This window comes from Macaca mulatta, chromosome 4 (assembly GCF_049350105.2).
Source record: "Macaca mulatta isolate MMU2019108-1 chromosome 4, T2T-MMU8v2.0, whole genome shotgun sequence".
Taxonomy (NCBI): Eukaryota; Metazoa; Chordata; class Mammalia; order Primates; family Cercopithecidae; genus Macaca; species Macaca mulatta.
In genome coordinates this window covers 144,520,353-144,534,067 of record NC_133409.1, presented here as the reverse complement: position 1 = coordinate 144,534,067, position 13,715 = coordinate 144,520,353, and the positions used below count along the sequence as shown (strand labels likewise).

The 13,715-nt window shown below is 54.0% G+C and overlaps 2 protein-coding genes across 6 annotated transcripts in view; one reads left to right on the top strand and one right to left on the bottom strand.

Moving 5' to 3' along the window:
• Window positions 1–2,239, bottom strand: part of MDGA1 (MAM domain containing glycosylphosphatidylinositol anchor 1) — a 64,181-nt gene extending 61,942 nt beyond the window's left edge. For all 5 annotated transcript variants that reach the window (XR_013416433.1, XM_078000048.1, XM_015136284.3 and 2 more), the window contains exon 1: window positions 1,106–2,239. Coding sequence is in view for 4 of the 5 variants with exons in the window: in XM_078000048.1 (XP_077856174.1) it covers window positions 1,106–1,172 (67 nt within the window). In the remaining variant the exon portion in view is untranslated. The remainder of the gene's footprint in view (window positions 1–1,105) is intronic.
• Window positions 439–3,896, top strand: LOC144340616 (uncharacterized). Its single transcript, XM_078001050.1, has 4 exons — window positions 439–482; window positions 913–1,012; window positions 1,111–3,226; window positions 3,317–3,896. The coding sequence occupies exons 1-4, from the start codon at window positions 439–441 to the stop codon at window positions 3,325–3,327; spliced, it is 2,271 nt and encodes a 756-aa protein (XP_077857176.1). The 3' UTR covers window positions 3,328–3,896.
• Window positions 3,897–13,715: the final 9,819 nt, after the last annotated feature.

The window sequence follows — 13,715 nt, the reverse complement described above, 5'->3', positions numbered from 1 at the left end:
AGTCAGTGCCTATACCACCCCACAAAGAACAGGTCAGACTCCCCTGGATCTAAAAGAGGAATCATTAGTCCCTCCACCCAACAGAAAAGGAGAGAGAGAATCCTGCCCGCCCCAGCCACACATCACTAAAAAGGGACCTGGACAAGCCATCCCGCAGTCAAGAGAAAGCAAAGTAACGGCCACTGGGCCCCTGAGAATGACTTTCAGTGCTGTGGGGTTAAGGCACTGCGGGAGGCTGAGCCAGGTGACTGAATGGATGATGCCTGCCCCGGGGGCCTTCCCTGGGAAAACCCACAGGATGGAAGGGGGAAGGGGTAACCAGAGTCTCCCTTGGAAACCAGAGCGAGACGTGCGGACGCAGGAGCAAGGCTGCGTGGCAGGAGGCAGAGTTTGGACACGTATCCCGGTGGGTGCGTGCCGTGTTTGCGTTTTCTGGGGATGGTGGCTGAATGTGTCTGTGTGTGCGCGCAGGAAGAAGGAAGGTGGGGCTGAGGTTTGTAGCTAGGAACCGGAGACGGGAAGAACTGGTTCAGGGAAGGTCCGAAAAGGGATGCCGGGGTCGTAGGCGCCGGAGCCAGGGAATGTCGGTATCCTGATCAGGCTGTCAAGCCGTGAATAGAAGAAGCGAAGCCGAAGCAACAGCGGGGAAGGCGAGCCCGCCGCCCGACCGCGGTGCTGACAGCCGGCTCACCCGCAAGCCGCGCGGCAACTCCGGCTCATGCATCGCTTGGCTTCCACTCCGGAGGCCGAGCCAGGACGAGCTTTCGGTGCAAGTCGCTGCACCAGTCCTGGGCTGGGTCTGTCCGGGTCTCCCGAGCCGACCGGGTGCTCTCAAGGGTTCCTAATCATTCCCGCCTCTAGCAGGGTGTGGGAAAGTGGGTACCTCCCCCTGACATCCCGGCTTCACACCAGACCCTACGACCAGCCCCTGTGTTCCGAAGCAGCTAGCTCGGTCTCCTCGCGCCCTGGAAAGGGCGGGGACGCGGGCATCCACTCCAGAGTCCGAGTCGAGGTCTCCACCAAACCCCGGCAGCGCGCACTTTGCGCCTCTTGCAAAGTTTCCGCGCGGGGCTAAGCCAAGGTGGAGCGGGACGCGGGCTCTTACCGTAGACTCCTTGTCCCCGGCAGTGGAAGGGGATCAACGCCAGAAGTAGAAGGCAGGTCACCTCCATCTTCACGGCCGGTGCTTCATCCCCGCGAGGCGGCGCAGCCCGAGAGGCGGCGGGGGGCGCATTCGCCGGGGCCCCGCGTCGCCCCTATGCCCCCCCCCTTTCCCTGAGAGGTGACAGAGAGAGTGGCGACGAAGACCAGGAGATTGAAGAGGCGGAGGTAGCGGAGACCCGGGTTTCTCCTCCGGCGGGGTCGCAGACCGCGTGGGGACGCAGGGGGCGCTGGCCCAGCCCCGGGTGCCTCCGCGCGCCCGGCACAGCAGCCAGCGCCCCGACCCGAGGAGCCCGGCCGCCGAGCGCCGCGGGTCCCCAGGGCTGTCCGCGCGGGATGCTGGGCGCCGGGGACCTCTCGGCGGCGGCGGCGGCGCTTCGATCCAACAGGCCACGGACGACTGACAAACTTGTCGTTTCCCCGCACTGGGGCCGCCCCTCAGCGGAGCGGAGTCGGGGAGGCCGGGGCTCCGCTCGAGTTAATCCGCTGTTTCCAGTCCTGCGGCCGCTGCCGTGGGCTCAGCGGCCCCACTCAGGGGGCCGGGCTGAACGCACTCGCGGCGGCGAAGGAGCCCCGGGTCCGGCCCTCCTGATCCGGGGAGCAGCGCGGGCTGGGTTCGGCCGAGGGACGAGCGCCGCGCGTCCCCGGGTCCGTGAAGTTAGCCGAGTCGCCGAGAAACCCGGGGGAGGAATAGCAGCCCGGCGCCCCGCGGGAATCTGGAGAGCAATTCCAGGCAAGAGGGGCCCCAGAAAACGGGGAAAGGAGGAAAGTTTGAGTCTTTTGAAAAATATTAGCGCTCTCCCCCAGGCCGGGGCTGCGGCGCGGGCGCCGCTAGCCGCCTCCGCTCGCCTCGCTCCTCTCCCGCCGTCTGGCCGCGGCCGTGGCGCTCCCGGGCTCCGAGCTCTCCGGAGAGCGGGGCTGCGCCGCACCCCAAGTTGGTCGTCCCCGCCCCCGCCCGGCGGCCTTGGCCTGCGGGGGCCCAGAGCGGGCGGGGTCGGGCCGGGCTCCTGGGCGCGGCGGCCGCTCGGCTCCGGGTCGCGGGAGCGCTCCGCTCGCTCAGCAACTTGGGCTTTGCTGTGCTGCTTTTTCGCCCCTCCGAGGTTTTCATTCCGCTCTCCTCCCGCCTCCCTCCCTCCCTTCCTCCTCCCTCCTCCTCGCGTCTCCTCGTTCGGTCTCTCGCTCTCCCACCCGTTGTCGCTCGCTCTCCTGTTTGATTCCCCTCCAGTTAAAAAAAGGAGCCAATTAAAGGCAGCCCAGCTCGCCTGGCCCAGCCTCTGTCCAATTCCCTCGCCTCCCCCAGGACCAATTAGAGAAAACAAAACAGGGCTGGGGGAAGCTGACTGCCTGCCTTTCTCTCTCTCTCTCTCTCTCTCTCTCTCTCTCTCTCTCTCTCTCTCTCTCTCCTCTCCTCTCTCCTCTCCTCTCCTCTCCTCTCCTCTCCTCTCTCTCTCTCTCTCTCTCTCTCTCCTCTCTCCTCTCCTCTCCTCTCTCTCTCTCTCTCCTCTCTCTTTTTTCTCTCTCTCTCTCCTCTTCTCTCTCCTCCTCTCTCTCTCCCTCTCTCCTCTCTCTGCCTTCCTCTCCTCTTTCCTTTTCTCCTTTCCCTCTCTCTTACTCTCTCCGCCCCCTAACATTCCCCCCGCAACCCCGCCCAGCAGGAAAATGTCAGAAAGCAGAAATGGATCCATCTATCCCGAGGACAGTGGCGGAGGGACCTGGGTTTCGGCGCGGGCTCTGCAGCCGCGCGCTCGCACACTCGTTGTTCGCCAGCCTTGCACACCCAGACTAGCTGGCCGAGCCGGAAGCACCATTGCCAGCAGCCCGCGGGGCAAGCACGGCCGCTCGCTCCGGGGACCCAAGCTCTCAGGGCACTGCACACTTCGTAAATGTTTTGCACTTTGGGGAGGCGGGACTGAAGCGGGGATCCTGGGGAAAGGCCGGGCGCCTGCTGTTACTGGGGTCGTGCAGCCGCGCGAGCCGGGCCGCGGCTGTGGGTCTGCAAGGCTGTCTGCCCGGCTCGGGAGGCCCCCGCCCCTTTTCAGGCGTCTGGTGCCGGGGCCAGGCCAGAGCAGCTGGCGGAGAGGTCGCGCTGACAGCTCCTGCCCTTGCCGCGGCCCACAGGTTGCCAACAGGTTTGTTCTCACGACCCCTCCGCCAGAGCTTCCCTAAGTCACCCCACATTTTCCTTGGCTAGCCGCTCTCCCCATCTTGCCTCCTCTCGGGACCTCAGGCGCCCCCAAGCGCCCCGGGGGCACACCTCCTTCCGGCTGCCGAGCCCGGGCCCCGCTCCAGCCGCGGGAGTCCGGTAGTCGGGTCTCAGCCGCCTCTAAGGGGCCCTCGGGGAGCAGGGGTGCGGAGAACGCTCCTCCCAAACGCCTGCGGGGAGGGGCGTAGCCTGGCAAGCCAGGCGGGTGGCCTCCCCCGCGCCTCCGATCCCGCCCCGCGCCCAACCCGTGTCCTGCTAATCTCACCTGCTCCACCTGTCGCCGTTATTTGTCTCAGCGTGTGCGCAAGAATTGTTTTAGGTCGGCCCGTGGGAGCGCAGACAATCGCAGCAGCTAACAAGCAGGGAGACTACAACCCCCACCCCGCTTCGACCCCCGGAATCGCTCAATATCTTGATGGTGGTTCCACGACTCTATGCATTTGTCAAAACGCAAAGATCTCCACACCCCAAAAGGGTTAATTTGTCTGCATATAAATTGAAACATAAATTTTTAAAAAATAATAATAATAATGAACCGCCCCTTTCCCAGGCCCATTTCCTGCTGGGTCCCTCCTCCCTTGACTCTCCAGGGCTTAGCCCCACCCGAGCGCGCGCTCCTGACTGCTGGGAGGGGAGTGGGAGGTGTCGGGAAGTGCCTGGTGGCATGGGGGGTTCCATCTCCCTTTCTCACCCCCTTTCTGTCCTTCTCGGGAAGCCCAAGAACATCCGAAGACTCCTGTTCTCTAGCCCACCTCCACTCGTTTGCGCCTCCCTTGTGCCCTCTTCCCTCTTCTCTCTCCTTTCTGCCCCGTGGGTCCAAGGCTGATAGGGGGTCCAGACTCAGTGCGGTGCACGCAGCAGATGCCAGCTGCAGACGTGTTCAGTGAATTCACGAATGATGCCCATCATGGCCAGATATCACAGACCTGGGATACCCTCAGAGTAGCCATCCTTTCACTCCCCAGCCCCCGACTGTTACCTCAAAGGCAAAATTTTCATTTTCTGTCCCACAGAGATACACAGCCACCATGCCTCTTCCTACCCACCCCCCCATCCAGTCGGAAAAGGAAGTGGTGCCAGTTGAGAGAGTGATGAGGACTAGCTGCTTCTATTGTCATCCTCTTCCCATTATTAGAGGGTTCCTGGAAGTCCCCACCCCTTCCAGGAAGCTCTCAGGGAGTGATCACAGCCGCTGTGGCTTGCCCATTCTGAGCTGAATGTGTACTTCTCTATGTCATGGGAAACTGCCCTCTGATTTTCCAATTAGCTGTTCCAACACCAAACAGCAGTCAGTTGCTCCTTTTTGGCTTTGGGGTGAGTTACTGGGGACAGGGAACTGCACTGACTCAGCTGACATTCTCTTGACTTTGCCTTCTCTAAACTCACACACTAGCCTGGAGGAGAGAGAGGTTCATGATGGCGGGTTGGGGGAACAGAGGACCAAATTAGCCAGGCTGGGATTGAACATTTGCTATAGCTAATCCACTTGTGAATACTCTGCAGCTAATTGTATGCAGTGTAAATACCTTGACAGCCTGTTTGTGTGTGCCTGTAAATTCAGCCGTCTCCTCCCCCAAGTGTGCCCTGCCTGCTACCTCAACAGAGCCCAGTGTCTGACAATGGGAGGCAACCTCGGAGAAGGGAAAGAGCCCTAGACATCAGTCCTGTGTTCCAGTCCTAACCTCTCTAGGCCTCAGTTTCCCCAGATATAAACTAGGTAAGATCCCTCTCTTCCTAGAGAAAAGGGGAGTAATAAGAATAACAGCTGACACCATATGCCAGGCACTGTATTAACTATTTAATCCTCATAACCGCTATGTAAGACAGGGCTGTTATTCTCATGGAATGACATAGGAAGATGTAGTGACTCACTCAGCTGCTAAGGGGCCAAACTGAGCTTTGACCTCAGTAGCTTGGCTCGGCGACCTTGCCCTCTCCCACTGTTCTATACTGAAGAGGGGCAAGGGCCTAGGTATCTAACAACGTTTCCGCAAGAAGTGTTTACTGTTCCCTTTACAGACACAGAGAACAATACTCTGGCCCCCAAATTGCATGAAGGGCAGGGGGGACATGAGAGCTAGACTGCTAGACCTGACATGGGCCATAGGGCACAGGATGAGCCCGAGGCCAGGCTGTCTGGAGGCTTGGTGGTCAGCACCCAGCTGCCAAGTTTTGGGTTCCACCCAAGATCATTCTAAGGTCACTTCCCTCTAGAGAAAAAAATATATTTTTTGCCTCAAAGAAAACCTAGCACTTGGGCCCCAGGAGGTTTCAGGAACTCGCTGTTGACCATAAGCCAGGGGCCAGGGAACCAGGGGCTCCAGGCATTGAGCACGGAGGGCAACTGCAGTCTGTTGTGACAGCATGTTACTAGAAAGCTCTCCCATCTCCTCCTGCCACTAGCTGGCCTCTGACGAGTGACAGCCTGGAAGAGGAGAGAAGGAGAGAGAGAGAGAGAGAGAGACAGGAAGAGTCTTTGCTAGATGGTGTCATCGCCTTGCGAGAGAAATTGTCTCTGAAAATCATACAGTGGCAGGTATTGATTCAATCTCATTGCAAGACGCTTTCTGGTCATGTGGGGGAAGGATGACTGTGAGGGGCGAGGAACAGGAGAATTATGACCCCGCCGAAAGACCAGTTTATTAATTCGGGCTCTAACAAATAGCCAATTAATGGCTTCAGCTGCTAATTAGTAGGCTGTTAACTCCTATTATAAACTGTGGTGGCTCAAGACTGGTAAGAATGCAATCCCACCATGATACCCTTGGAGAAAAGGGGCTTGTAGACATATGTCACTCAGGGTGTGTAGCCCACACCACCCCCCTCCTCATCCCACACCCCCGGCAGACCTTCTGCTGGTAGAATACAGACTTCGTGAGAGCAGGGACCTTGTCTATATGTTCACCATTAATTCATTTAACAAATATTTGATGAGTGCTTACTATGTGCCAGGCACTGCCCTAGGCACAGCAGACTCAATGTAAATAAACCAGACAAGAATCCCTGCCTTTGTGGAAGCTATAGTCTAGTGAAGAGACAGACAATAGACTACACAAATGGGGAAAATAAGGTATTTGGACAGTACAGGGTATGAAGGAGAACACTAAAGCTAGGGAAAGGAGTAGGAAATGTAAGAGCTGAACTGTCAGAGAAGGTATCCAGAAGGACCCCACTAACATTTCAGTCATGACCTTAAAGAGGAGAGGGACTTAACCACGCCAGTATCTAGGGGGAGGACATTGCAGAGAGAGGAGACGGCAAGGACAAAGGCCCTGCGGTGGTGAGGAGGATGTGGCTGCAGCTGAGAAGGTGAGGGGAGAGTAGGAGGAGCTGAGATCAGAGAGATTTAGGGGGCAAGTCATTCGGGTCTTGGGATTATTGCAGGATGTTGGGTTTTACTCTGAACGCAATGAGAAGAGCTGTGACAGGGTCTCGAGCAGAGCAGGGAGGGGATCTAACTTTAACTTAGCAGGCTCACTCTGGCTGCTGTGTAGGGAATAAACTGAAGGGGGTGCCACAGTATCCTCAGCAGCTGGCACTGTGCCTGGCCAGTAGTAGGTGCTCAGTAAATCCTTATCATATGAGTTGATTAATGAATATTGATGGGGCTAGATTGCAAGACTAGGAACCATGCCCACATTTGAAAGGCCAATTTATTTAGATTGCCTTGTAAATTATTTTACAACATCTCCATAGGTGCCCTCATATTGAAACTTTCCAAGGAATTCCACATCCATTATCCTACCTGGTCCTTAAAATGTTCCTGTGAGGTAAATTAAGACATGTGGCCCCCTCCATTTTACAGATGTGAAGACTGAGGCAAGCAGACATTTGCTGACTGGCTTAACAGGCCGTGACAGAAGTGACCAGTTCTAGAATCTTGGGTGTGGGGAAGAATGCAAAGGAGACAGGAGTCCCTCTCCCACTTTTGGCTACTATGTTACAACTACACCCTGACTCACTGTGTGACCTTCCCCTTTTGGCCTCTGGATTCTCATTTCCACAATGAGCATATGTGCCTGGACCACCTCTGAGATTGTTCCCAGCACTAGACTCCAAAGCCTTGTGAGCTCTCTCCAAGGCCTGGTATCTGAAGCCACCATTTCCCAAGTGAGGGTCACCTGGGCTTCCTTTGTCTACACTAATGTTGGAAAAGGGGACGTTTTGTTTAACTTTTGTGAGTTGATGGTTCAGTAGATCACAAGTAATTTTGTTTTAACACTGACTTGAAAAATATATGGTCTTCCCACTCTGAGCAGGTGTAAGGATCACTGGTTTACCAGGCTCTGCTTCCCCGCTGGGCTGGGTATGGGAAAAAGCAAACGGGCTGGAAAAGTGGAGTTCTTTTGACTCTTCATTTGGCACCCCATTGTGCTGGAGGCATCCAATAGCTAAAGATACAGCCCTGCTCTCAGGTAGCCCAAGTCTGATGGAGGAGACAGCCCTGGCCCTATGGGCCTGTAGTCTGATGGGGGAAGACTGCTATTATAGGGTTATAGATCCTGGAATACAAATGGAGCCAGGCTATAGATCTAGGGACAGATACTCTATAACAGCAACCAAGTGTTCACTACATGGGTAAGAGTGAAGAGGATGGAGAACTAGGAAGGCACTGGCTGGTGACTCTGATTTCTAGGCTCTTACTGAAAGTTGTTTTTTTTTTTTTTTTGAGACAAGATCTCTCTATTGTCCAGGCTGGAGTGCAATGGTGCAGTCAGAGCTCACTGCGGCCTCAAACCCCCAGGCTCAATTGGTCCTCCCACCTTAGTACCCCAGTAGTTGGGACTGCAGGCCCGCGTCACCACGCCTGGCTAATTTTTATTTTTTATTTTTGTAGCAATGAAGTCTCTCTCTGTCACCCAGGCTGGTCTCAAACTCCCAGCCTCAAGCGATCCTCCCACCTTGGCCTCCTACAGTGCTGGTATTACAGGCATGAGCCACCACACCCAGTCGGCCTCCTATCCTCTCTTTTTTTGTTTGTTTTGTTTTGTTTTGTTTTGAGATAGAGATTCGCTCTTGTTGCCCAGGCTGGAGTGCAGTGGTGCAATCTCGGCTCACTGCAACCTCTGCCTCCCAGGTTCAAGCCGTTCTCCTGCCTTAGCCTCATGAGTACCTGGGATTACAGGCACCCACCACCACGCCCGGCTAATTATTTTTGCATTTTTAGTAGAGACGGAGTTTCACCATGTTGGCCAAGCTGGTCTCGAACTCCTGACCTCAGGTGATCCACCCGCCTTGGCCCCTAAACTTTCTTCAAGCCTGGTTGCCTGCAGCCTTCCAAATTTCAGCCAAACCCAAGGGAAGTAGTCTGTGTTTTATTTCGGTTATTTTCTCCTAATGCAAATGTCCTTCTGGGCTCCTGGGAAAGTGGCCTATTTGAAGGAAATACTGTGAAACTGGCATGCAGCCGTTGGCACCCACAGGGAAGAGCACCATCTCTCTGGAAGCCAGGCTTCACCCCAGCAAGAAGTCCCAGCCCCATCTGACTCCACGACCTCCCCTAGGGAGATACCTTTGATTAAGGAGACTGCAGGGCATCTAGAGATCAGCTCCTCTCCAAAGGCCCCACCTGCTACTCTGGCCTCATGGATGACACCCCTCCACCCCAGGCTTAGAGTGGGCATTCGTCCTCTGTGCTCTGTTTCCATGTGTGCTGTGAGCTCAAGGATAGAGGGAGCGTCCTACTCATGCCTGGATCACTCACAATACCCAGTGCCAAGCTGAGCACATAGTAGTTATTTGATTTATGCTCATTAAAATGAACAGGGCAGGGTGCGGTGGCTCACGCCTGAGTTCCTAACACTTTAGGAGGCCAAGTTGGAAGGACTGCTTTTGCTCAGGAGTTTGAGACCAGCTTGGGCAACATAGTAAAACCTCATCTTTTAAAAAAAAAAAAAAATCAGAAAATAAGCCGGGCATGGCGTCATGCGCCTGTGGTCCCAGCTACCTGGGAGGCTGAGATGGGAGGATTCCCTTGAGCCCAGGAGGTCAAGGCTGCAGTGAGCCACGATCACACCACTGCACTCAGCCTGGGTGACAGAGCGAGATCCTGTCTCAAAAATAAATAAATAAATAAAAATAAAATAAAATGAGCTGAGTTTGTTACCCTAACTAACTCAAACAAAAGTAGGCTTTGGGCAAGACCTAAATTACCAGGATAATGGAGGCCCAAATTATCCAGACAGTATGTAGATTAGGGACAAATACAAATAATGAAGATCCAAGAAATGTTTGAGTTGTGTACAGGCTGAAGGAAAACTGATTCTCGGGGAGGGGAAGCAGGCAGGTGAGGCCCAGAACTCCTGGCAAACCCCCTTGTAAACAAGCGGCAGGGGGTTAGCAACCCCCACTGCTGCCTCCTTCTGGGATGCTGTCAGGGAGGAGAGGTCTGAATCAGGTGCGTTCCTGGAGGCATGGGGGGTCTGCCAGGCTGAGGGTGGCTCTGTCCTCAGGCATCTGCTCCCAGGCCTCAGCAGCCCCAGTGGAACGTATCAAGTTTCGCTGAGCTGGTGTTTCTCACTTTCTCCCCGGCGGCTCAGCTCCGCAGGAAGCAGGATCAAATGTTCTCCAGCTTGAAAAGCCTGGGGTGTGAGGTGAAAGAAGAAGGGTAGGAGGGGCGGCCAATCTGCGGTATTGGGAGGGGAGGGGCCAGGGCCGGGCCCCAGGGACAGGGCCCCAGACTCTTCTTGCTCCCTTTCTGTTTAACCCTCCCAGCCAGTTCTTTTTCCTTTAGCCATCAGGTCTTTTTGATCCACGTAAAAGGGAGTGGGGGGGCGGGAAATTTGGCGTGGACTTCGAGGTGTTCAGCACACCCGCGACCGCTGCGTAGCATAAACTACAGGGGGCGCCATTCACATAGGATACGACAGACGTGGCGCTCCCCCCAATCCCGCCCTGCCACCCCGTTCAACGTGGGGGCCCTGCTGCCACTCCCTCGGCTCTGACCTGACCCCAGGACAAGCTGGCGGGTCATCCTACCCTGTACCTCACTTCCCTCGCTCCTTCTCTTCCCAACCCACCCCCAAGCCCCCGCCCCCAACTCCTGTCTTGGCCCCTCACCCTCCAGATCGCTCTTGGTCTGGCCCCCACTCCTGCAGGCCACGCTGCCGATGGCTCAGAGAGAGACTGGGAAGGAGCCATGGGCAGTTCTCCTGCGCATGCTCGCTGTGAGACGAGAGCCGTGAGCCCTGGGGACTCGCTGCCCTTTTGATTAACTCGTCTTATTATGTGGCTCTCCTGGCTCTCCTTGGACACCCTCCATGCCCACCATCCCAGGTGGCCTTTGGGATCCATGCCTGGCACAGGCTTGGAAGGAACCCTGAGGCACCGGCCCAGTCAGTCTCTAAAGGATGATCCGGCCTGCCCATCCGTCCCCCTTTTCATCCGCTAATCCAAGGCTTATCTGAAGGAGTGTGCTAACATTCATAAGTATCAAATGCCCAGCATAAAGGCCATTTGCTTTCATGACCACCTTTGTCATCTTCATTTTAGAGGTAGGGCAACTGAGGAACAGAGAGGTTCAGTCACAGACAGTTAATAAGTTGTGTTCTATCAAACTAGAGAATCTGGCTCCAGAGACAGTCTATACTCTTCACCACTACTTGGTGCTGCCTCTCACGTAGAAATGGGGCCAAAAGCTGGCACACTAGAGCTGCGCTGGCCAAGGCATAGCTACTAGTAGCTATTTATGTCAGTTTCTCAGTCACGCTGGCCACATTTCAAGTGCTCACAGTCACACTAGCGGTTACCGTGTTGGACAACAAAGATATAGAACATTACCCTCATCACAGGAGTTTTATTGGACAGCAGTGCTCAGGAGTCCTTAATTTTCATCCCAGTGCTACTGCTTACTAGCTGAGCGACCATAGGCCGGTTACCTAACCTCTCTGTATCTCACATTCCATAAGAATAGTGCAAGGCCAGGCATGATGCCTCATGCCTGTAATCCCAGCACCTTGGAAGCCTGAGGTGGGAGGATTGCTTGAGCCCAGGAGTTCAAGACCAGCCTGGGCAACATAAGGAGACCTCATCTCTGTGAATCAAAAATTTAAGAAAACTAGCCAGGTATGGTGACATGCACCTGTAGTGCCAGCTACTTGGGAGGCTGAGGCAGGAGAATCCCTTGAGCAGGTCAAGGCTGCAGTGAACCATGATCAAGTCACTGCATTCCAGCCTGAGCAACAGCGTGAGACCCTGTCTCAAAACAAAAAAGTGCCAACCTCATAGGGCTATTAGAAGGATTAAATGAGAAAATGTATATGAAATGTGCTAGGCATAGTGCCTGGCATATAGTAAGCATACTAAACATTATTAGTTTGTTAGGAATCATAAACCAGTCCTTTATTCAACAAAGTGGGTAGCTAAAGACCAGAATAACTAAGGAACTGCCTCAAAGCCACACAGCAAATTAAACGCCAGATGCCGAGGCTCCTAATTCTTTTTATTCCACCGCATGGCCTACTGATATCACTACAGCCAATAAGTGACTTCTGAATTTGGCCCTCCGGAAAATGTTGTAAGGTGGTTAATTGAGGTTTCCTCAACCTCACTGTACAGATTAAGAAACTGAGGGACCCAGTGCAGTGGCTCATGCCTGTAATCTCAGCACTTTGGGAGGCTGCGGTGGGGAGGCAATTAGAAGTCAGCTGAGGGCAACGAAGTTAGGATGAGGGGACAGAGGCTGGGTACCGACCCATCCTACTGGAGTGGATATGACATGACCTCTTTATTGTGTCTTACCCACAAAATGGAGCTTCTGTCAGGGGGGATCTTTGTCGTGTTCACTGCTATATCCCGCACACTTTAAAGGGTGCCTGGTAATCAAGAAATGGTTGTTGACTGAGTGGATGCCCATTTTTCAGATAGAGATGGTAACGCTCAGAGATGTGAAGGACTGTGCCCAAGATTGGATTTATTCATATGAGAGGAATTTACTAAGCATCTACTTTGGGTCCACATGTCGAGTCTCTCTGACTCCAATTCCTGGGCTTCCCTTCAATATCTCCCATCTCCAACCCCCATTCTTCAAAGGGGGAGGTAGGGCTGCCCTGACTCCATCCTATAGCCCCGGCACATCAGTGCTCCTGTGTCTTTGGTTGACCTGGCAAGGAGAGGCTTTAGAAGCCTTAAATTAAGGTTCAGGCATGAGTTGTGCAGCCAGGATTTATCCTGAAATTTTATTTTGTGTTTTCCCATTGCGCTTGGAATAATGACCTTCTATTTTCCATCCCAAGAGAAGAACTGAAGTCAGTGTCTGAGTCTGGGTTGTTTTTTTTTTTTTTTCCCCGGGGGGCGGGGTAGGTTGCCTCAAGTAGCTTTGGGTTTTGTTGTCAAAGCAGAGGGATGCCCCGACTCAGTTAGGTTTAGGAGGTGGAGGTCTCCTGATGGAGAGTGAAGTGGAAAGAGAAGGGAGATGGGGCCTCCCCAAGCTGGGAAGCAACAGAGATGAGGCCTTTGTGTCCCTCTGGCCTGCAGTGCCAGATGGGGTTGATTGTGTACGGAGGCCCTGAGGGTCTTCGGGCCCCACTTGTGGTCATCGAGAGGGCTACTGTGAATACCTCTCAGAGGTGTCCAGGGCCGCAGGGCCTGCCTGGGACCTGACTGAGACCTGACCCAGGGTTCAGGAGCCACAGCAATAGGAGTCAACTACCATGGCAACCACAAGGCACAGGGCCTCTTTTCCTGGGTCCCAGATTCTTCTGTGACCCTGGAGAATCCCCCTGAACATAACTAAGGCTGATTTCTCAGCACTGTGGCAATTGGAGATTTGGGATCAGAATTTATTGGACTTAAAAAAAAAAAAAAACCCACAGTATGACATTTATTGCATGCGGATATTGCAGAGTAAATTCAAACCCACTCCAGTACAGAGGGATCTGAGGGCCTCTGGATGAAGGGGTCTGAGCTGAGAGCCACACACAGGAGGCCTCCTGGAGGTCTGGCCAGGCAAAGCCAAACCCCAGGTGAGGCCTGACTGCCTGGCACACTGAGGAGGCTGCAGGGGAAACACAAAAGGAACTTAATTAAAAAAAAAAAAACTGTATTTGAAAATAACATTCATTTATTTCTGATTGTAAAAATAATACATGCTGCTTGTAGAAAACTGGAGAGAAACAGAAACATATAAAGACAGAAATGTAAATCACCTATAATCCCATCACCCACGATAATCATTAAAATGGTATTATCTGTCCTTTCCCTCTTTATTCTATACACAGCTTTTTACATAATCGAGATGATATTAACATTATTTATATAATTTATATTCTATCAATAGAGGACAACAGGTCCCTGAGCTCTGCATGATGAACAAATGAGCAAATGAGGAACACACACACAGATTCTCTCCCAC